Raw genomic sequence first — 23,588 nt, 5'->3', positions numbered from 1 at the left:
GTCTTATGTTTGTGAGTTTCCACACACGCCTTGACTTCTTCATCTTCACCTTGTTCTTCACAGAAAGAAAATGATAACTTCAACATTTCCAAGAAAGACATTGAAATTACTCTCTTTCATGGAGAAAATGAGCAATTAAATTGCAGTTTTGAAAATATTACTAGAAATCAAGATCTCACCACCATCTTCTGCAAAATTAAAGGCATCACTGCGGCAAACAGCATCGCCACCTCTTCCAAGAAAGTTCGCGTAGGTTGCCTGACAGTCCTACCTGTCAGTTTTACCTTATTTGGTGTGGGGCGGGGGGAGGGGGGATTCCTTGGCTAAACCAGAAGCCAGAATAGAATCTTTTATGGATCGTTAGATCTTCACTTTCAGTGAAGATAAACAAAGCTGGTATTGTAGGCCCAAACGCTATTCCTCCAGAATAGCTTGCAGAACCCATCCCTGTGCCATTGGAATGTCAAAGCACTGAGCACACCATTGTTTATGACACTAATGAGTCTTGATAGCTTTTGTTCTAGCCGTACGTTTAGACCGCAGCATCTGCAGCAGAATCTCTAGACCCATTGATGAGTGAGCTGTCATTCTTTGCCCAAACGCAGAGGTGGCATGTCTTGGCAGACACCCAGAATGGGGGCTTCCCTGGCACACTGAAAGTGGCAGTGGAGTCTAATGGGGACCAGATAATCTAGGGGTCATGGGCTGCTTCCTCCACCATGAAGTCAGACTCACTGCATTTAATCTTTTCCCAGACATGTTTGAGGGTCCGTCCCATCACTGGTATATTTATGTCCCACAATAAAGACAGGAGACCGTGGTGAAGGGAAACATATTAGAAACCTCCGTTTATAGTATTCATGCCATATGAGACTCTGCACAGTCTATATCCCCCCCTCCAAAATGCTTTATGATCTAGAGTCATAAGTAATTGGGTAAAGGATAAGAAAAAGGAACATCAACTGGAAGGCAAAACAAAATGTGTTTGTGTCTCAGCTGCACCAGTTAATAGCTGTGTGGCCTTAAATAAGTTGGCTTTAGCTGAACCTCCCTTGGTCCGTCTGTTGTACGGTAAAGAGGGTCATAATAATTATAAAATGAATAACAGCAACTAAACTCACAAGGGATCCCACGTGTCTGGTTAGTTGAGAAGAGCAAATGGTAGCACCCTTCATTATCCAGGACTAGTTCCCGAGTGCCTGCACTGGGACATAGGGACATAGCAGAGAAGAAGACAGACCCGCCTACCCCCCCCACCCCCCAAAATATCTGCCTTTATGGATCTTACCTAAAAAGGCAGGTAGTATAGAAAATAAATTGAAGATGTGTTAGATGGTGGTAACTGTTATGAAGAAAAATGAAGCAGGAGGTGAGGGGCAGTGCTGCAAGGTTTACGATGGCGGCCAGAAAAGGGCTCCCTGTAAAGACGACGTTTGAATCAGGACCTCAGGGATACGAGGGGCATGAGCTGTGGGCCATCTGGGGTAGAGTGTTCTAGGCAAAGGGAACCACAGGTTGCAAAGTTCCTGGGTCAGGAGCCTCCCTGGTGCTGTTAAAGGGCAACAAGGAGACCAGTGTGGCGGAGTGGAAGGAACAAGGCGGGGAGTATTCCAAGGAGGTGAGAGCATTAACAGGGGGAGCGTGGAGAGCCAATTGGGGGTCATTGTGGGGACTTGGCTCTGAGCTCCAGGAGTCCGCTGGAGAGCTCTGAGCGGGAGTGCCAGGAACTTGCTTACAAACAAATGCTGGCACGTTTCATCTTCACGACAACCCTCCGAAGAGGCGTAACAGCATCCCATTTTAGAGATGGGGAAAGTGAGAGCTGCACGGATAGGTGACTCACGCAAGCTCCTACAGCTGGGAGGGACAGCAAGGGGGAGCTCCCTGGCGGTCCAGTGGTTAGGACTCGTGTTCTCACTGCCGAGGGCCCGGGTTCATTCTCTGGACTGGGACTTAGAACCTGGGCTGTCTGGGCCCGGAGTCTGCACTCTAGCCACTTTGCACAGATACTTCCACAGGGGCAGCCGTGGCTCCCAGGATGGTAATGTTCCTCAATACTTATATGTATGTCAATGCAAAAATAAGGCTTGATATAGAGTTTTTCCCTTTACAAGTTTTACAAACTTTTATAATCAAAACCTAAAATTGGAAAAGCCCCTCAGGGATCATCCTGGCAGCATTGCCAAACTGGTTTTTCCCACAGAATGCTTCCTTCAAAATAGGCCCATCAAGAAAACACAAGATGTAGAAGAGGTTAAAAAGTTGGATTACTTCCTTAGTCCAGGGGTAAGAGGGTGTCTTACCCACAGGTTACTATCTCCTTATCGCCCCCATTCCTGCAGTTTAAAACCCCCAGGGCAAAGAGGACCCAAGTGTAAAATCTGTGGGTCTAGCCCTTCAACTGATTGGAGCTGAATCCAGAAACCAAGGCACAGGGAATGTTCTTGATTGGCTGAAATTCACATAGCTAATCTGCCCAGAGACGGGACTTGAACTCGGATATCCTACCTAGCTTGCCACCTCTTTTTGTATCTTGGAGAAAACCATTTGGGGGGAAAAATTGTGTACCTAGATGTGGTCCCCACCTCGACCCCACCTCTTTGTCCCCTTAGGTCAAACTGGGAAACCTGGAACTGTACGTCGAGCGGGAATCGGTTATTTCCACTTGGTATTTTCTGATTGGGCTGCCCGTCTTGCTAGTGATTGTCATTTTTGGTAAGTGCCCTGTTTAATTTTGTCAGAGAAATTATTCCCTGGGGCCTCGGCAGGCAGGAAGGCTTTCAGCCTTCAGGGGCTGTTTGCTTCAGTTAAGTATCAATGGATGAAAACCCAGATCAAAACTTTGGGAAAAGACTAATAGGTACACGTGGAGGGCTTTCTAAACATTTTTTAGGATGCTTCATTGATAAAAGGCTGGATTACAAAGATGGTTGGTATCTTGGTGTTTGAGAAATATAATCCACTTTGCTTCCCTGAACCTGTGAATTGTGATGACAAATGTCCCATTTACATTATTTCCTCAGAATTCCTCTGGGATTTGGGACTCTAAGACTTGGTCATCTCATCCTGCCTTCTCATCCCAGCAAACCCCGCCCCTCACCCCTACCCCAGCCCTGTCTTTCCTGGCAGAACTGTGTTTTGGAAGTGTGATCTGTACCATCTATTAAAATGTTCCAAGGCTCATCCAAGCACAGTGATCCCATGGTGGTTGCTCACTGGGTGAAATCTGGCCAACCGATGTGTTTTGTTTGGCCCACGTAGCATTTTTAAAAATTTGAAGTAATTGACAACATTTTAAAATTAGGCGATTCTTGAAAATTTGAAAGATCTGGATCATTGGATCCTAATTTTTCCATAATATCAGTTTGCTGGAGCTGAGGAGCAGCTACCCCTAGAGAGAGGGCAGGTGTTCACTGAGCTTTTGCCATAGTCTCCACCACTCCCTACTGTCTCCATCCAGGCCACTTACCTCATCTGAGGACCTGGTCCCTGTAGCCATTCAGTTTTTGACCTCTGTTTCTGAGCTGCTTTTCATTTTAAGTCTGTTTCCTCTTGTCCTCCTTAAAAAAGAGAACTCTCCTCCAAAGCTATGGAGCCCATCATATTCCTTGATTTAATGCAGGCATCGCCTCTCTAATGGTTTTCGGTTAATAGTTGCTAAGGTCTCCTTCTGTATACTCACTCACTCACTCATTCATCTATCCCTGCACGCACTTACCTGACGTTTATTGAGCACCTGTTATGTTGCTGATAGCTGTGCAAGGCTTTGGACTTAGGGAAGATGAGTTCAGTCCTGGTCCTTTCTCTCGGCTAGTTCCCAGTCCAGTGAAGGAAGGATTTGTGTGTATTGTTAACTAGCCTAATGGAATGAATTCATTTTGCAGAGATCCTGTTTTGTACTGTTGATGATCATTTCAGGTATTTTTAAAGCTCTCTCCAAGTTATCCACCACTCTTAATGCAGCTAGAATCCAGAATTGGGCCTGATATTTTAATAAAGTCCTGGCCGGTGCTGGCTTCAAATAAGATTACTTGTAAATTCTAACCGCTGAGCTCGATTTTGAGAATCCGCTGCTGTCAGGCAGCTCTAGGTAGAGCAGTCTCATCATGGAGTCACATCTACTTTGTGACTGCCCAGAAACCTCTGATCTCTTCCTGGGCTCTCTGCGCATCTTCATTCCTCTCCCTTCACTTTGTCGGTAGAGATTGTTTATGCTCTTTCAGGTGAAGTGGGCTCCATCTGACACATCACTTTTGGTTTCATTGGTATCTGCAAAGCTGTTTAAAATTCTCCTCCCCTTCTTACCATGATTCCGTGGAGGCATGTGTCCTTAGCAGCTTGAGTAAGTGTACTCTTCAGACCATCGATCACATCATTAGTGAAAACACTATACACACCTGGCCTAAGGCTGCCACCTACAAAACACCCCCTGTAGCTTCCCCTGGAGATTTCAGCCAGGAAAAACTCCCTGCTTTGTGGACGTGGCCTGCTAGCTCCATTTTCAGGCAGTGAGCTGGTGCTGCCTAAAGGGTGGTCTGAGTGCCAGCAGTCCCAAGTGATGCTCCTGGAAAGAGGGCTCCACAGTCAAGCAAATTTGAGAATTCCTGCCTGCTCCACCCTCTCTTGAAGATACATGATGCACGTTATGATTAAGACTGTTGACTTTATGAAGTGGTCCAGCACACAGCTGTATTGAATTTTGTTTCCTCCAGCATCATTCACATCTAGCAGGATCCTTTTATCATGAAATTTCTATTAAAAGAGGAAAAACTTCCGAGAATAATAATGAGAGTTGACAATTGCTACATATGCTTTTTTAAAAATAAGATCTAAATGTTTTCTGTGAGTTACCTCCTAGAATCCTGTCAGTGTCACGAGGAGGCAGGCACTTTACTAGATAAGGCAGCCAGGCACAGAGATGCTAAGGAACTTCCCTGAGGTCGCACAGCTAGTTAATGACAGAGCGGGGACATGAACCCGAGTGCCGCACTTGTTCGGTTTACTGCATCTACAGCATAGTTAGAAGCAAAATGAAGTGGAGAAAGAAGCAATATCCAGATACAAGCGTTCACTGGGGACCACTCATCCTGTCACCCCATTTGATCTATGCAAGTTTGGCTCATGTAACTCACTGTGGATGTGTGGGGTTTTTTTCTGCATTTAAGGCTCAACTTTATTTCTCTAGGGATGTTTAGAAACATTAAAAAAGAACAGAACAATATTAAGTGGCCTGTGGCTGTAGGGAAACTTGGCTTGTTTCATTCCTTTTCAGCCAGCTGGGATCTTTGGTTCCAAGTGAAGGTTATTGGATTTAGTTTTTTACTTTGAAGATGAGTAGGGGTTTTGGGGGGTTTTTCTGTTGCATTTGAGCATCTTCATCTGTAGAGTGACCCCTCACTGGGAATCTTTCTTCTTAGAAATTCCACCTCTTCCAGGCTAGCCTTTCTCGCTCTCCCTCCGCCGCCTCTTCTGTAAAGGACTGTACAGGTTGGTTCTGTTTTCCTTTTTGTCAGTCTCATGCTGGATCTCTGTCTCCACAGCGGCTGTGGGAGTGACCAGGCACAAATCGAAGGAACTGAGTCGCAAACAGAGCCAACAGCTGGAGCTCCTGGAGAGCGAGCTCCGGAAAGAGATACGTGACGGTAGGCTCCAAAATTTTATTTGTAGAAAAACAAGCCCCCCCTTTTTTTTTTTAACCCTTAAACGGAACCAGCCACAGTAATGAGAGCTGTTTGTATAGAAGACAACTGAACAGCAGGGTTGTTTTGTGTTTTATTTCAGCTCTTCTCTGCAGCCAACCAAGTAATTATCTACTGTTTCTTCTTTAATGAAAACCAAGGTCATACTCCGTGTTAGACAAAACAGCAGAAGATCTTATCCATTGTTTTCTGAGTTAAAATATTGCTCTTGGGATTCTGTTTTGCAGGCTTTGCTGAGCTGCAGATGGATAAATTGGATGTGGTTGATAGTTTTGGAACTGTTCCCTTCCTTGACTACAAACATTTTGCTCTGAGAACTTTCTTCCCTGAGGTAAAAGAGCATCGATCATATTCCTAAGGTTGAGTCTTGAATAATAATGAAGGTGCTTGTTGCTACTGTCAAAAACCGTGTTTCCTTCCAAGGCAGCGGTAGATAATGTGCTTGGTACAGAATAATGGCTTAAATCTCAGCAGAGCAGGGAGGAGGATAACTATTAATTGGATTGATTAGGGTATAAAGCAGTGATGGGTCACTGGCAATTACTCGTTGTCCAGTAACAAAAACCTAGGAGGGACACAAGTTCAAAGTGATGATTTTTTTGCTTTATTTTACTACCAGTTTAGAACTGAATTTGTAGCTGGGAAGTGAGCTAGTTTATTTAAAAATCAATAAATCGTGGGCTGGCCAGTTTGTTGTGTTTATCTGCATGACTTACATTGCAGCTACTAGATTATTCACTATTACTTCTCAATTGGAAATGAAAAGTACTGTTGGCCAAGAGGGAGAAAAGTAGACACGTGTAGAATCTGAGTTAATAGCAGCCATTTTTAGCAATGTAGAGTTTTTATGGTTCTCTCCAGCAGTTATTCTTCAGCTGATCAGTTTGTGTCATCCTCATTTAGTGGAAATAGCTGCATGAAATGATTAATTAATTTGTTCTGGGATCCGAGGAGTCGTCTGCTGAACCCTTTGGGTTTTCGGTCTCACGTTCTAACACCTCCATTTTCTCACCCACTCGCATAGTCTTCCTCATTTACCCTCCCAAGTCTTTGGCGAGGTACACTCATCCTCCTACCATCACCTCCAAGTCCCTGTACCCCAGTTCCTCCATATTGCCCTCTTTTTTTTTGTCCAGAACGGGTGACCACAGCAAGGCCCAACCTCTGGAACACATCAACACCAATTACATATGACATTTAAATCTAGACTTCTAAGCAAAGCCAGAAAATCTCTCCAGGCCAAAAGAGAGCTTGTATCACCTTACCATCAGCTTCTCAGCTACATTTGGCCAGAAGCCTAGAGTTCAGAAACCCAGACACATGCAGTAAGCAGTTTCCAGTTTCTCTATAATTCCAGAAGCAGACACCATGATATGTGATGCTGTGTCTGGAGGGTGGGGATACCTCCATAAAACACCCACCATATTTTCTTTTTTTTTGTCCAAGCCTTAGTGTTGTAAATCAAGAAGGCTAGAAATAAGACTTTAGCTTTTAGTACTTGTATTTTTTTTTAAGTTATCCTCCAATAATAGCAGGCACCACGACTTGCCATTTGCCACCTCCTTCATTTCTATGGCAGAATACTGCCTAGGGAGGGGAGTTTAATTCCCTGAATCATGATGACTGTGCAGGGCCTCAGCAAAGGTTGCACCAAGAGTCCTATTTCCCAGCTATCTGAGATCCCCATTAAGAATTTAATAGCAATAAAAGGAGAGATTTCTACCATCTACAGGAGTACTCTGTGGGCTTTTATAGTTAATGATTGCCCTTGAGTGCTGAAGAGAGTAATCTGTGGCCTGAAAGAAAAAGTTTTCCTATCTTCTAAATTCGGTCATCAAGAGCAAGGTAGAGTGATGAATGCAAAGGAATGCTGTTGCGAGTGTTTAAAAAAAAAAAAAATTCCTAGGAACAATGCTGTGTTATCTCAGAAGAGAGAGGTGCAAGAAGGCAAACTGATTTAACTCAGGGTTATGTAGAATCTTGAAAGACAACTGGGAAAACTATAGAAACTGATGTCAGAAGAAGACACAGGAAAAACAAGCATACATTTTTCAGAACCCTATTGAGAAGACCTAAGTTAAAACTGAATTTGTCACAATTAAGAAAAGATCTAGAGAACAAGGGAAGATACTCCATTAGAACAACACCAGTTGAAATGCGTTCTAGGCTGAAGGTAGGTCCTGCTGTTGAGCGGCCCTTTACTGATAGATCAGGAGCCACATCCTCTAGGCCTGGAGGTTGGGTGGCGGAGGGAGACCTTGGGTGATCAACACCTACTCGGTTAACAATAGGCAAAGCCCAGAGGAGATGGTAGCTTCTCAGAGACCAAGGCATTACCGGTAGTTCTTTGCCCTGCTAGTTGGTTTTTGGCTTTTAAAGCCTTGCTTTTCATTATATTGGCATCTTTGTTGTGCTGAAAATAGAAGAAATAAGGGTAAGCAGAGCACCTAACCACCTAGAGGAGAAGAATTTGAATGAAAGGAGGAAGGAACATTGAAACCCAGGGAGCCAGAGCGGTATTTCTCTATTTAAGGTCAAGAATCAGTCTGGTTTTTTTTTAAGTTTTTTCTTTAATTAATTAATTTTTGGCTGCGTTGCATCTTCGTTGCAGGGCACGTGCTTCTCATTGCGGTGGCTTCTCTTGTTGTGGAGCACGGGCTCTAGGCGCACGGGCTTCAGTAGTTGTGGCTCATGGGCTCTAGAGCGCAGGCTTAGTAGTCGTGGCGCACAGGCTTAGTTGCTCTGCGGCATGTGGGATCTTCCCGGACCAGGGCTCGAACCCGTGTCCCCTGCATTGGCAGGCAGATTCTTAACCACTGTGCCACCAGGGAAGTCCTCAATCTGTTTAAATTGCCTATTGGCATAAGGTTGGTTCAGCAGAAAAATATGAGGAACTAGAAACTGCAAACCCAGGGTCTGATTTTTCTGCTTATTACCAGGGGAGAGTATGAGGTAATAGTTTGAGGTCTTCTACTTGGGCTAACAAATTTGAAACTATAAGGCAAAAATTCTCTGCAGAAGAAATTTACTTAAATAAGATATAAAAGTAGCCCAAAGTTTCAAGTATTACCAAAAAATTTTTAAATAAATGAATGTTTGAATTTATATTTTCATCCTGTTGACTCATTTAAAGTGTTAGCATGCTTTTTAAAATGTAGTCGTTTGATTCCAATATGATTTATGATATTGTACATTAAAGGAAACCCCAAAGTTTATATTCAAGAGCTACAGAGCATAACACTTTAAAATATTTTTACAAACCAGCAGGGCAACAGCATTGTGGTCTAGTTTGCTGTAAATTAGTGATTAAAAAAAGAAAGCAAAAACCGATAATGATAGCTGACATGAAGAACTTACTGTGTATTCATTCATTTTATTTTCACACCTAACCCGTGAGGTGAGAATCATTATTGTTCCCATTTTTCAGATGAGGAAAGTCAGGCACAGAGAGGTTCAATGACTTGTCCAAAGTCATGTGACCAGTAGGTGATTAAAACCAGGATTGGAACCCAAGTTGTTTGACTCCAGGTTCTAGCTTTTACCCACCCCCCTCCACCCCTTCTTGAATGACAATGTGTATCCAGACAGTAAATGCTTCTGAGCTAAGACTTGTATAAACTTACCAACACAACTCAGTATTTATCCTTAGAAGGTAAATTGCTTGAGGAGTGGTCTGTACATTTGCATAATCTTTCACCACCACTTCTTTAACTTTTGAGTCAGTTCTTTTAAAGTGTGAGATGCCTTCACCTACCAAAACCAGAACTGATGCAATGATAAATATTCTTAGAGGCTTTCAGAAGTCACTGGTGTTTCTTGAGAGCTGAACAATTATTTATTATGTAGAAGATATGCTGTGAACATAAGCCCAGGGGCTCTTCAGATTAGCAAATAGTGTCTCTATTAAAATGGACTCGGGTATTGTGACAAAAATACACTCTTCATTTCCTTTGGTTGTTATGAATAATAAAAGTGTCTCCTTCCTCTCAGTCAGGTGGCTTCACACACATCTTCACTGAAGATATGCATGTAAGTCTATAAGTTTTCATTTTTCGCTCATGACTGCCTGCCTTTCATAGTGTTATCATCATCTCCATTATTACTTTGAATTGTTATTGTGGGTATTTTGGGATCACGAATTTGATATTAAATAATTCATTGTCTTGGAAAACCCATTGTGGATCTACTTTCTAACTTTAAGTTTATATATTATCTATATTATGTTATATTTTTTTCAGAACAGAGATGCCAACAACAAGAATGAAAGTCTCACAGCTTTGGATGCCCTAATTTGTAATAAAAGTTTCCTTGTTACTGTCATCCACACTCTTGAAAAGCAGAAGAACTTTTCAGTGAAGGACAGGTATCAGCCCATTTGTTTATACTTTGAAAGCCATTAAGCAGAAAGAATAAAACCTGAGCCTCTCATTTTGTTTTGGAACTACAACCTGAGCTTGGTATCTGAGGACATGCATCTCTCCAGAGGCTGGTTGATTTGGGTCACCATGCAGTCCTGATGTTTCTTTCCATTTCAGATCACAACGCTCTAACACAAATTCTATTTTGAAGACACACACACATGTGACACCCCCCCTCAAAAAGCACCCTAAAAAAACCCAATACCAAGAAAACACATGAGTCCTGAGTCAAAAAGCAGAAGTGTGCTGTTTTCTATTTTTAAAAACACCCTGAAAATTCAGGGAAGACATTCACTTCTTGTTACCGCTCTAGTTTAAAGTCAACTAGAAAATGCTGAAAACCATATAAAATGACCGGAAGTTAACATTGCTGTGTGGTTTTTATGGATCGAGGACAAAGGTAGTTGAAACTTAGATGTTAAGAAAAAGCACCCACAGGGCAGCACCCCGTTAGCATCCCATTGCCTGACCCCTCAAGTTCCCTTGGAAACTGCTATCGGCACCAGGCAAGCCACAGCTGATGATTAACCTGCTTAATCAAGACTCTGGTTTTTTTCAATATGCTTTTTTTCCATCATCTGTATATCTTCTTTTTTTTTCTCTTTCAGTTTTATTGAGATATAATTGATATACAGCACCGTATAGGTTTAAGGTGTACAGCATGATAACCACAAACATCTCTTTTTCTGAGTTTGAGGTTTGTTTTGTTTTTTTTCAGATCCCACATATAAGTGAGATCATACAGTATTTGTCTTTCTCTATTTCATTTCACATGATGCTCTCAAGGTCCATCCATGTTGCTGCCAACGGCAGGATTTCCTTCTTTTTAGGGCTGAATAGTATTCCATTGTATATATGTACCACATCTTCTGATCCATCCGTCTGTTGATGGACACTTAGGTTGCTTCCGTGTCTTGGCTGTTGTAACCAAGGCTCTATTTTTAAATAGGTGTCTGTTTGCTTCCTTCTTAACCATTGCACTGCAAACTAAGCTGGTCTACCTAACCAGCATCCTCGAGGTGCTGACCAGGGACTTGATGGAGCAGTGCAGTAACATGCAGCCTAAACTCATGCTGAGACGCACAGAGTCCGTGGTGGAAAAGCTCCTCACAAACTGGATGTCCGTCTGCCTTTCTGGTTTTCTGCGGGTAAGTGTCGCATCCCTTGGTGGCGTCAGAGCTGACTGTATAGGCAGCTGTTTTTAGCAGATGCTGATGTCTTTGCCAGGATAAATCCTGAGCACTCTGTGGTGTCAGCATTTAACCACTTTTAGTCTTGGTCCTTACTAGGAGCACATGGAGGGGAAAATAAAATTTGTTTTTTGCTGTAACTGGCCTAGGCAAGTACAATTCATTTAGAATTTCCTCGAGTAAGACTTTTTAAAAATTTTATTGTAGTGAGGACAATTAACGTGAGACCTACCCTCTTAACAGATTTTTCAGTGTACAAAACGGCGTCATCTATTGGCACAATGTCGTATGATAGATTTCTACAACTTACCTTACATAACTGAAACTTTATACCCCTTGACTTTTGCATCCACCTTCACGTGGTTAATGAACGTGTGCTGAGTGGAGGGCATATTTCAAATGCTGATGGAAACACACTGTTTTCAGGGCCTCTGAAGCATCTTGGAAATAGCCATTTACCTACCGCTACGCTCTCTGTAAGCTAATTACATTCAATTCCAACCAGTTATCCCATATGAAAGCAAGTCTCCAAAAAGCCGCCCGCCCCTTGAGTTCACTTTGTTACAGTTAAGTGAACATGGTTATAATCTAATTGAATCTTAAAATCTTTTCAAATGTGAACTTGGCACAGATTCCATTGGTTAAGAGGATAGGCCCTGGAGCCCGCTGCCCGGTTTGAATCTAGACTCCACCCGCTTACCAGAGGCCCCAAGCAGGTTTCTTGACCTGCCTGAGCCTTGGGTTTATAACCTGTACAACTGGAGGAAGAATATTTTAGGGCTGTTCTGAAGCACTGATGAGAAAATGTATCCAATTGCTTGGCACTGAGTAAGCACTCCATAAATGATGCCCATTATTATTATGAAATATTAGTAGGAAAGGAAGTGTGTTCTGTTGAACCCAGGCTTCATTCAGCCCTCCGAGGCCCCTGGTGCAGGACGCTCTTATCCTTCTTCAATTTCACCAGCCATCCAGATTCCAGCAAAACTACATAATTGTGTGTTTGTAGCTAGTTCTGAAATCTAATTAAAGTTTGAATAAGATACACTGCTGTGCCACAGGTTTTAACAGTGCTACTTAAGTTTAGATCCAAAAAGCAGTGCCTTAAATAGACTGTGCTTAGTTTAATGTTTAATGTAATCTTACAAGTAGATGCACAACCTTTTTTTTTTTTAACCAACCCTTTTCTCTCCCAAGGCAATGCCTATTTATTAAGATTAATGAAATCTGCCTTCTTTGCTGTTTACTTGGTATAAATCATCACACACTTTGGGGAGATGTGGAGCGCTTATTTCTGGGGTGAATATTTTTGGCTTCCTCCATCCTAGCTTCAGCCGCAGCTGCTCTGAAACAGAGGCAGCAGGACCCTCACCCAGTTCCTGGGTCTCAGTCTCAAAAGGCAGCTCCTGCCTTACCACCTACCGTGCCACTGAGTCAGAAGCTCAGGGTGGGGCGCAGCAGTCAACGTTTCCAAATTCCTGCAGGTGGTTGCACCACCCAGCCTTTGAGAACCTGGGGGCAGTAGGAGGAGCGCTGGCCTAGGAGTCTTGGTTAGAAGCAGCAGGTTCGGGCTGTAAGTTCATCTCGGCCCCAGCTTGCTGCGTGGCTCCAGGTACGGCCCTTTCCATCTGGGCATCCGTTTTCTACCCACCAAATGAGGCGCGTGGCCATTGGTTTTAACTCCCTTTCCAGTTCTTTCTCTGGGACCTTGTGATTCTTTTTCTGAGCCCTCGAAGCCTAGTCAGAGCCTTGTCCTTGCTGCTCTTGGGCGTTAAAAAGGCGAGGCGTCCCCAGAATCTGCGCTCTGAGTCCAAATGGCCCCCTTGAGCAGAGGATTCCTCGTCAAGGTTTTGCAGTGCTGACTCAGGAGTGTCTTGGGCACTTGGGGTGGTGAGGGGCCAGCGTGCTCCCTGGGAGGAAGTGGCATCCGGCCCGTCGGCGATACTTTCATTTTCAGTGGAATAATTCCCTCTGACGTGCAGGGCCGGACCTCCCCAACCAGGTGCCCAAGGGTGTGGGACTCTGACGGCCTGGCCCTCCTGCTCTACCCATCCTCCCAAACATCGGCCTGGGTGCCACGAGCACTGTGACCTCCAGGTAACTTCCTCCTCTGTGCCTCCAAGGCCCTGTGGGTCAAGTAATAATAATAACTACCATTTATTGAATGTGCCAGCCACCATGCTAAGAGCTTTGCTTCCTTTTTCTCACTGAATCCCGTGAGGTGAGAACCTTTAGGACCGTTTTGCGTACTGGGGAATTGGGGCACACAGGATAGACAAGACTTCCTCCCATAGAGGAAGATCCCATAGCTCGTGTGACAGCACCAGGGAGCTCTTAGCCACCCGGCTTAATGCCTCCCCAGGAAGGCAGCTCACTTCTTCCAGGCTTAGGGAGGGATTTGGGGCTGGAATGAGGTCACAGGTGCAGAAGCCTACAGCTCAGCCGTGGTCAGAGAGTCTGGTCTCACGAAGGAAAGGATGGTGAAGGGGCCAAGCTTAATTCCCATCACAGGATGGGAAGGGCAGGGTTGGTTCCATACACGGGGCTCTGCCCCAGGCCGGCTCCCTGGGAAGCTGTGTGCACCCTGGTCTGATGAGACGCCCAAGCCGCCAGCAGGTATGACTAACTTAGAACTTGTGTTCAGCGGTGACAAAGAAACGTCGTGGCTCCGTCGTTTCCTAAGCTGGCCACGCATCCGGATCCCCCGGCAGGTGTTAAAACTACAGATGCCCAGGCCTCATCTCCAGAGATTCCGTGTCTAGAGTAGGGCCCAGACATCTGAATTCTTCATAAGAGTCCCAAGGGATTCTGGTGATGATTATCCAGGTTTAGAACCACGGGTGTGGGTAACGGTGCCAGATGAGATGTTACTAATCTGAGTCTAGCTGCACGCTTGTGGAGAATTCTTACCACAGAGCCATCGAGTCTGGAGCTGTCACTCCACACAGCCCAGAAGAGCCCACCGGCCCCCTAACGCCGACCTCTGCAGGTGCCTCCAGCCCCCTCCCAAGGGCACTTACCCCCATCTCTGATGTGGGCTGGAAGCAAAGAGAGAAGTGAGGTTCTAGGTTTACGGTCGGGATATTACCTAAGGGGGTGGAGGGAGAGAGACGAGAGCAGTGTGGTTGTGAACCTCTAAATAAAGGAAGTTTCTCATAAGAATTGAAATGTCATGTTCTAGTCCCAGCGCTCTCCCCACCTGGGAAATTTTTGAACATTCCAACCCTGTCCTACAGTAAGGAAGCGACTCCAGGACACGTCAGGAGGGGAGAGGAAAGTGATACAGGGCCCCAGTGGCAGGGAGGGCAGCAGAGGAGTGACAGGAAGCCCGGGACCAGGGCGGGCTGTGCTTTTGCAGTCAGTATAGAGGATGGTACGGGGCGGGTAGGGGTGGGATCCAAGAGACCTCAAAGACGTCTTAGCTTACCTCTTCAAGGGAAAACAGGTGAGAGAGCCAGTGGAACCCTCCTTTCCAAGCCAGATGCATTGGCTGTGAAGCTTGACTTTGTAAACTGGTGCTTCAAGCCCTAGTCACATGGCTGGCTTCTCGTCATCACTGAGGCAGTTGGATTTGCTGGTTCTGGGCCTGGCTCTTCTTCCCCCTTAAATTCAGTTTAATGTCCTTTTGATTACAGAGGGTTTATTTACTTAGCAAATACTACACGATGGATCGTCAAGCCAGGGCGACATGCTTTGAGAGGCTGCATGAAAGCAGGAACACACAAGCCTCCCCCTTGGGCTCCTCAGGGTCCATTCAAGCGCGAAGTGACTACAGAGTTCAGGCGTTTCAATAACAGCAGGGGTGGCCACCCCTGGTCCAGAAAAAGGTGCAGAAGGAAGTCATCAGGATGGGCCAGATGCTTGGGAAGATCCTTAGAGTAAGGATCTGGAATCGGCTCTGGCCCAGGGGAAGGAGGTGCGGTACACTGTGGCCTGTACCAGCAAAGGTGCCCGGGTGGGACTGTGCAGGCTGGGTCTGGGAAGGAGCCGGGGCTGGCCGCCTCACGGTCAGGAGGGGAGGCTGCAGACTGCAACTGAAGGCCACCTCCTTCGTGAGAAGCTGTTGACACCCAAAAGCTTCCTCCTAGGTAAATGTATAAAATGTTTTTATGTTTATTCTGGTTACCAAGGCTAATCGTTCTGCATTTTTTTACATGCCATTTATTTTTAGCGCGCTGAAAAAAAAAAGGGCAGTTAAATAGGAATGTAAAGAAAGGTTAAATCTCTACCAACTGTTCTTAGGCCAACTGATGAGCACTGGGCTACCATAGAGAAGCTTAAGCATAAAAGAATGATCACCTCTGTAAATGCCATGAGAGTGTGCATGTGCGTGTGCGAACACGCGTGTGTGTTGGGGGAGAAGAGGCAGTTTCCTGAGTTTTGCTCCTAGTCCTAAGTGGAGCAAAGTGTATTTTCTTGGGAGGTGCATGTTGACTGTTAGAAAACACTGCCGCCTGTCTCCTGTCGTAGGGCCATAAACTGAAACTTTGATTCTCTGGAAAGTACAGTGGATTCTGCCGAAAGCTAACTGTCACTTTTGCGTCTTTTCCAAGGAGACTGTTGGAGAACCGTTCTATTTGCTGGTGACGACTCTGAACCAGAAGATAAACAAGGGCCCTGTCGATGTAATCACTTGCAAAGCCCTGTACACGCTTAATGAGGACTGGCTGCTGTGGCAGGTTCCGGAATTCAGCACTGTGGTGAGTTTACGATGAAGCTGGTGGGGTAGAGAGTGAGTTGGGAAGCGTCGCTTGAAATGATCATTCCTACCACAGGAGGCCTCATACGTTCAGTTTATTAAAACCGTAGTTGATAAAATATTAACACGTGTTCACATAATAGATTTTAATTACTCGGATTGGGGGAGAAAGTATTGTCATGATGCCTGGGGTACTCCTCCATTTCCAAAGATTTTAATATCAGGATGGTTTATAGCTTTCAGCATCGGCAAAGGAACTGCAAAGCACTCCCTACTCAGCGCTTATAATTGCAATCAGAATTTCTCAAACGGCTCTGCTCTGGAAGACAATGTGTGAAGATATATTTCAACCAAATTGAGGCCGTCTTATTTTAGAACGATAACACAAGACAAATTCCACTGTGTTCCCCCTGCAACATGACGCCCTTACTTTATTTTCATGGATTAGTTACAAATGTTTGGTGTCATGCACTTATCGTTCTGTGATCTCACAGATATTTTTAGAGGAATGCTGTAAATCACGACAGGAAGATGATTGCTTGGCTGCTGGAGGGTTTCACCCATTTAAGATCTTCCTTTTCACCCGTCCCCACTCCACCCGCCCACTCTCTTCCTTTCCTAAAGGAAAAGAGACCAATTTTTTGCACATTCAGGAATTTGAGAGAGAGAGAGCCAAGCATGGCAAGTATCTCCAAAATTACTTAGGATTTTTTTGTGCTTTTCTGTTAACAGAGACTTGGAAAAGGGATTGCTGTATTTTGGTTTGATCTTTAGCTTTTGCAGAGATTCCGGGCTGCTTCACAATCTCATTAGTGGGGAAGGAGGAAAAAATTACAGTGGGGTTTTTGTGTTGCTCAGTAAAGGGGCCGAGGCTCCTGCGGCTTTGCTCTGGATGGCAAGCACTGCGGTGTCATCCTGGAAGAATTCATCCCCTAATTGGAGAAGGCACTATGGTGCTGTAGGCTATGTTATGGTTGTGTCCTCTGGTGGGAGAAGAGTCCCTACATCAGCTCTTTCGAGTCCTCGGTCACCGCTGGATGGAGCTGACCCTCCACTGAACATGGCACATGGTTGGCCGCCATCCACAAGGTGGGAGGCGGAGCAGGTCACCAGGTCTGACTCCTGTCTGTTACTCCCATCTGTGTCTGAGGGGGGGTGGAGTGCGGTGGTTCTCCTATGTTAGCATGCATCAGAGTCCCCGAGAGAGCTTATTAAATGCCAGTTGGGAGGCAGCACCCCAGGGTTTCTAATTGTGTGGGTCTGGGGTGTGGCCCAAGAATTTGCATTTCTGAAGAGCTTTCTGCAGCTGCCGCTGGTCCAGGGCCACACAGGGAGAACTACTGATATAGTTGTTACTGAGTGTGGACTCTGGAGCCAGGCAGGTTTGAATCAAGCCTCTGCCACTGGCTAGCTGTGCGACTTTGGGCAACTTTGGAAACCTCTCTGTGCTTCCGTCTCTTCACTTGTAAAATGGGGATGATGATCATGGTACCTGCCTATCTCATGGATGTTGTGAGAATTAAGAGTTGATATTCTGTAAAGTACTTAGACCATTGCCGGGCACATGAGTGTAAAGAGTTATTAAATTTAATTCAAATCTCCTCGGGCGCTTGTTAGAAATGCAGATCCAGATAGACCCATGCCTGGGCCTTCCGTCTGGACTGACTACATCAGAATCTCTGGGGGTGGAGCCCAGGCACGGATAGATGTTTTAAATGCTCCAGGTAATTCTAATGTGCATCCTGCAGGAGGAACCCCACTGGTACCCTGGAGGACAAATGATGAACTTGCATCAGGGCCTATTGACTCTCCTTTTACTGATTCAGGGTCTTGTCTTCAAACCCAGGGCCTTGGTCCTAATGCAGGTGTTCATGCTTTTACTTTGAAACATTTTAGGAGCCCCACAGGTTCCCAAAGAGAAATATTTGCAAGTGAATATAGGTCAGGGGAATCCAGCAGTGTTTCACTTTCATGAAAACACGAACCCGCACAGGAAGGAGAGGAGAGCAGAAGACGGAACTGGGAGTGGGGAGGACTCAAATGCCTGGAGCAACTTTTGAGGTTTGAGTCCTTTCTAATGCTTTACGTCGGAACACTTTTCCCCCTTTCATTTTGGAACGTTATTTATTTCACAGTCAATTAAGACCATGTGTTTCTGATGTGTTAACACTCAACTCATCATCAAAATGTTTCTTGATGCTGAAGACGTTTGTGTCGACTTGGATTCTTTTTTTCCTTTGTAGCCCCTGGGGAAAAGGTTGACGGAAAATTATGTTTTAAGAAATCCACATAAATCTTCCTTTCCGAACACGGATTTGCCAGTAGATAGCGTTGAGACTGGGAGAGGGGTGGGCCACTTGTTTCTAGAGCCCTTGACTTTGAAATTGAGTTTTAATGCCTTTCCTTGGACCCGCCCCAAACCTCTTTCATGGTGGATGGTTATACTGGAAGCTCCAGAGCAGCTTGATCCGGTCTGTGCTTGTGTGACAAAATGTTAGCAGAAGGTCGATATAAAAAATTTAAGGTTTTTCATTTCCTTTCAGGCAAGTCCCCTCAGCCTTAACCATCATCTTTTAAATTTTCTTCCTTCCTCTCTTTCCCACCTCCCCCTGCCCTTTCTCACTTTACCCGCCTTCCCCACGCATGTACACCCAGTGATCTGAAGTCTTGACTTTCTAAATTTGCTGAGATGGTTTATGTATTTGAAAACCAAGGTGTGGTGAACGAATTCGATTGTGTGTGTGTGTGTGTGTGTGTGTGTGTGTGTGTAAATATTTTCAAGGAAAAAAAAGGCAGGGAAAAAAAATCAAGAGCAGCCACCCAAACAACTTGAAATGACAGAGCCTGGTACCGTGGCTGGGACACATTTAAAAAGAGGCCCCCAAACTCCTGTTTAGCCAAATGGTGAAAACCACAGCGCCTCATCTAACAGCCTCAAAGTCAGGTTTCACTCCTCTAAAATTAGGATGTGTTCTCCCTGAGGTGTAGGGTGTTTTCTAGAACATAAAGGCAACATGCCAGTTGCTTATACATGAAATCATTATACTAACACATGGGCTCCAAGAAGTAATTCTTTGTTTGCTGTGCCCTGGGAGGAAAATTCCTCTGCCATTTCTTAAATGTAAGCAAAGCCCCATAAAGTCACTTCCTCTAGGGCCAGAAGAAACCATCCTCCGCCAGCAAGGCACTGCAGGCTGGTGTTCAGTGAGGCAAACTGCCATTACATTCTCCTGCTCCGGGCTAGGAGCATCAGGGGAGGGTTTGTACACACACACACACGCGCGCACACACACACACGACTCCTCTAACATCCAGGGATTCCGAGTTGACAGCTAGAAGAGAGATAAGCCCTATTGCTCTAAGGTTTTTCCTCCTTTGCAAACTTTCAGGCACGTTCGATTTTGTGGCTGAAGGATCTCGGGCTCTCCCTTAGGGTGGGCTGTGTCTATAGAGTCGTTCTGGAGCGGATCGCCTGAAACTTCGGAGAATCGAGTGAAGGTTGAGGATTTCAGTTCCGGGAAAGTGTACCACATGGGAGAAAGGACATTTGCTTCACTTTCAGGAGGCGACGAGAAAACCCAATAACTCATGGCAAGTGTGCTGAATTAGCAAGAGAAGGTTGACTTATAATCAAAGTTAAGCGAGAAATGGTTTTTTGAACTCTTAAACCCAGGAAATGAGCCTGCCAATCGGCTGTATCAGAGATAGCATCTTGGCGCCCTGGGAAACAGTGTTCTGACAAACATAATATTGCCCTCGTTCTCATATCTATGAGAAAGTCTTTAAGATTATTAGAAAGTCTTGGAAAAGCACAGATACTCGCTTACAGAAATCTTGATGCCTCAGCTATGATTTATTGAACGTTTCCACCAGCCCACACTAGGCTTTTCCCCCAATAGTTACCACGTTGCGGACAATCCTGGTTTGTAAAATATTTCACCTCTGACATAGCCCTAGCTATCCCTAGCAAGAGTTCCTCATCTGCAAGCTTCCTTCAACGCGGCCGCTGGGCCCTCCACTCCCCAGCTCCTTCTGTTCCATTTAGTTGGTCCTTTCAGAAGATCCATTATCCCCATAATTAAACAACCCACTGTCCCGATTAAGTCATTCTCTGTTACTTCAATTACATCCCATTGTTCATTAAACCCTGATGTTTGCACTTCAGCAATCTTGTTTTTAATACTCCTAGCATTTGTGGAGAAACAGTAAAGTTAATTAACAATTCTTGAGCTTTGTTTTTCTTTTTCTCTCTACCATAGTGCAGATCATTTCCATTATGACTTGCAATAATACTGAAACCATTACTAACTCCATAGTTACTGTTCTGAGCTTCTGATCAGAGAAGCGAAACCATTTTTTATAATCATTTGAGGTAAGTCATCCTACTTGACGGCAGGCAGTGGAAAATGAAAAATTAACCTTAAATGAGTGCTTTAAATGATTCTCCTCTTCATATTCTTTCTTCTCACACCCATAGTCTTGGGATTAGAAAATAATTTCATTACCTGAATACACACGTACTTAATTTTCCTCTTTATGGCTCAAATATGACTCTGTTACTTCATCGTTAAGGATTCTTATTTATACTTGTTCCCCTCAGAGAATGGTAACTTTTATAGCAAACCATGGTGGAGATAAAGGCATTTTTAATTTATTTATTTATTATAAAATTTGTTTTATTCATTTATTTTTGGCTGCACTGGGTCTTCATTGCTGTGCATGGGCTTTTTTCTAGTTGCAGCGAGCAGGGGCTGCTCTTTGTTGCGGTGCGCGGGCTTCTCATTGCGGTGGCTTCTCTTGTTGCACAGCACAGTCTCTAGGCACGCAGGCTCAGTAGTTGTGGCTTGCAGCCTTTTAGAGTGCAGGCTCAGTGGTTGTGGCTCGCGGGCTCTAGAGCGCAGGCTCAGTAGTTGTGGCGCACGGGCTTAGTTGCTCCGTGGCATGTGGTATCTTCCCAGACCAGGGCTTGAACCCATGTCCCCTGCATTGGCAGGCGGATTCTTAACCACTGCACCACGAGGGAAGCCCAAGGCATTGTTTTAGATTTGTCTTTTATGGCATTGTCAAAGTCAGCATTCCATTTGAAGTTACTGTTATCTAGAGCAGGAATCAGCAAACAACCACCTGTGGGTCAAATGTGGCCCTGCTGCCTATTGTTATAAATAAAGTTTTATTGGCACACAGCCATACCCATTCATTCACTATTGTCTATGGCTGTTTTCCTGCTGCAGTGGCAGAGTTGAGTAGTTGCAATAGAGATGATAACAGACCTCAAAGTCCTAAATGTTTAGTATCTGGCCTTTTACAGAAATTTTGCTATCCCTTAATCTAGAGCTTGACATAATAGAGAAAAAAAACCCTAGAATCCACTCTGCTGCTCACCCCCCAAAATCTTGGCCTGTTTCCTCTCCTTCTAGGGACACAGCAGTGGAACTGCCTCACCACTATCCACAAAGCTGAAACTTATGGGCACTCTGCCAAAAAAACCCAGAAAACTGTGAAATACATTAAACCTAAAATACTGGAATCAATCATTTTGGGCTAAATTGGACAGATTCTCACTTGATTTTTGCATGAATAAGCGTTAGTAAATGCTAGCAAGTGTATAAGACTGGTGAGAGAAACTTAAATTTGAGGAAATTCTCTCCATTAACTTAATTTTTTTCTTCAAAATGGAAAAGGCCTTTCTCCCTCAGTATTCTGTCAGAGGGTTAAATACCCTGACCCAGGAAGCGTGGGGCTCTCAGTCTTTGGTGGGGAAAGGAAAAGGCGGGTGGGGGAGGGGAGGTCGGGCCGGCAAGAGCAGCGTTAGAGGGGCGGCTGGTAGAATGTCCCAGGGCTGACTCAGCTTGAGAAAAACCTCAGGTCAGAAGCTTTTCTGAGACTTGGACTTTTAACTCTGGGCTCTTGCTGCTTCTACTGAACTTCTGGAAGTGGTTTTCTTCTCTCTAATTCAGTTTAGTATAAGAAGCAGACTTTTCTCTTGACCTTCATTTGGCTCTGCAGTGAAATTCGAAATGTATTTTATAGGTTTTATTTAACGAAAGCAATTATTGGCCTAAGACCGTCTATGATAAAGTCGCTGCTTGTAATAAATTCTTTTAAAATTGATTTGTAGGTTTTAGAAGGTACTACAGAAAGGATGCAGCAACATCCCTGCCCTTATTAGCTGAGAATGTGGCTGATGAGTTAGTGAGGTAGCTGCATCAGCCTTTCCCCACTAAACTGGGGAAAATGGGCGGCCATGCCTCTTCCCCCGCTTTTGATGTGTCCTCTTAGCCCTCTGCAGCTTGTTTTTTCTGCCTCCCCAATGCCTGAAACTGCCAAGTTGTGTGAAGGGCCCATGGGTAAAGCTGCTAGTAAAGCAGGAATGTGGTTGTATGTCGGGGTGCTGTGTTGTTCAGCTCAGAAGAGGTGGGGTTTGGAGTCTGACCGTCTTGGGTGTGAATCCAGGCTCAGCCGCGTTACAAACTGGCTGTGTGACCTTGGGCAAGTCACTCAACCTCTCTAAACCTGTTTCCTCATCTTTAAACAGGTGGATTATTTTAATTAAACCCTAACCTTGTACATTTTTTATGAGGTCAGGAAATAATATCTGTAAGATGTCTAGCCATCATGCCACGGAGTAGGTACTCATTATTTATTTATAACAGCTTTTCTCGTCTGAGCTGTTTTTCTTATCAACAGTATGGTTGAAGCAGAAACGGTCCCCTCAGCATTGGTTGGTTATTTGGTTGGTTGGTTATTGATGATGGGTGATGCAGGGCAGTTGATTAGCTGCATCCGTTGTCATTAAAAGCTTATGTCACTATTGAAAATGTTACTCATAACCCCTACATGTGGGCTTTTACAACCTATAGCAGACAGTATCCCCCTGGACAGATGTGAACAGGAGACCACAATGACACACCTGCCCAGCTAACTTGGACTGCAATCCTGCACATCTAAAAGGGCTGGACTGTGACCTGCTGCAAAGGACTGGGTCCTTCCAGTCTGGTCCTTTCTCTGGCTTTGGTCCCTGTGCCTTCAAGATAGCCTTGCCCTTCTAAGAACCCTTCTTGATAATAGAGAAGGCATTGTTCCTGAATCCATTGTTCCTTGAGACCCAAGATACCTGTGGCTGAAGCAACAGCGGAGTTTCTCTCTCTCCCACATGAAGTTCTGAGGTGGGCAGCCCAGCACTGGTGGGCGCCTCTGCTGGGATGTCCTCGCAGACCCCAGCTCCTCTCTTGCTGTCCTGAGGTCACCTCATGATCTAAGGTGTTTGCTCCCTGCCAGCCTCCTTCCACATTCCAGCCAGCAGGACATATGCTGAGCTATAGAAAAGTTGACCGACGGTCACCAGCTGTCTTTTAAGGAAGTTTCCCAGGGGCTGCCACATAACACATCTGCTTAATTTCATTGACCTAAACTTAATCACATGGCCATACCGAGCTGCAGCAGAGGCTGGGAAAGGTCGTCTTTATTCTAGGTGAACGTGAGCCCCATAAAAATTCCTGTCAGTGGGGCCCAAACCACAGGGTGCTCCAGATTGAGTGGGTTCCATGGGGTCCCATGCCAGCCAAGGTAAGGAGGTGGAGCC

At 44.9% G+C, this 23,588-nt stretch overlaps 1 protein-coding gene across 1 annotated transcript in view; it reads left to right on the top strand.

The window, feature by feature from the left end:
* Nucleotides 1-23,588, top strand: part of PLXNC1 (plexin C1) — a 141,996-nt gene that overhangs the window by 89,597 nt on the left and 28,811 nt on the right. The window contains exons 14-21 of the mRNA XM_019952201.3: nt 64-249; nt 2,613-2,715; nt 5,541-5,642; nt 5,927-6,030; nt 9,690-9,728; nt 9,938-10,062; nt 11,067-11,265; nt 15,861-16,007. Of these exons, the coding sequence (XP_019807760.1) occupies nt 64-249; nt 2,613-2,715; nt 5,541-5,642; nt 5,927-6,030; nt 9,690-9,728; nt 9,938-10,062; nt 11,067-11,265; nt 15,861-16,007 (1,005 nt within the window). The remainder of the gene's footprint in view (nt 1-63; nt 250-2,612; nt 2,716-5,540; nt 5,643-5,926; nt 6,031-9,689; nt 9,729-9,937; nt 10,063-11,066; nt 11,266-15,860; nt 16,008-23,588) is intronic.

Source organism: Tursiops truncatus, chromosome 11, assembly GCF_011762595.2.
Source record: "Tursiops truncatus isolate mTurTru1 chromosome 11, mTurTru1.mat.Y, whole genome shotgun sequence".
In the NCBI taxonomy this organism is placed as follows: domain Eukaryota; kingdom Metazoa; phylum Chordata; class Mammalia; order Artiodactyla; family Delphinidae; genus Tursiops; species Tursiops truncatus.
The sequence above is the reverse complement of the archived record's forward strand: the minus strand, read 5'-3'. Positions and strand labels throughout refer to the sequence as shown.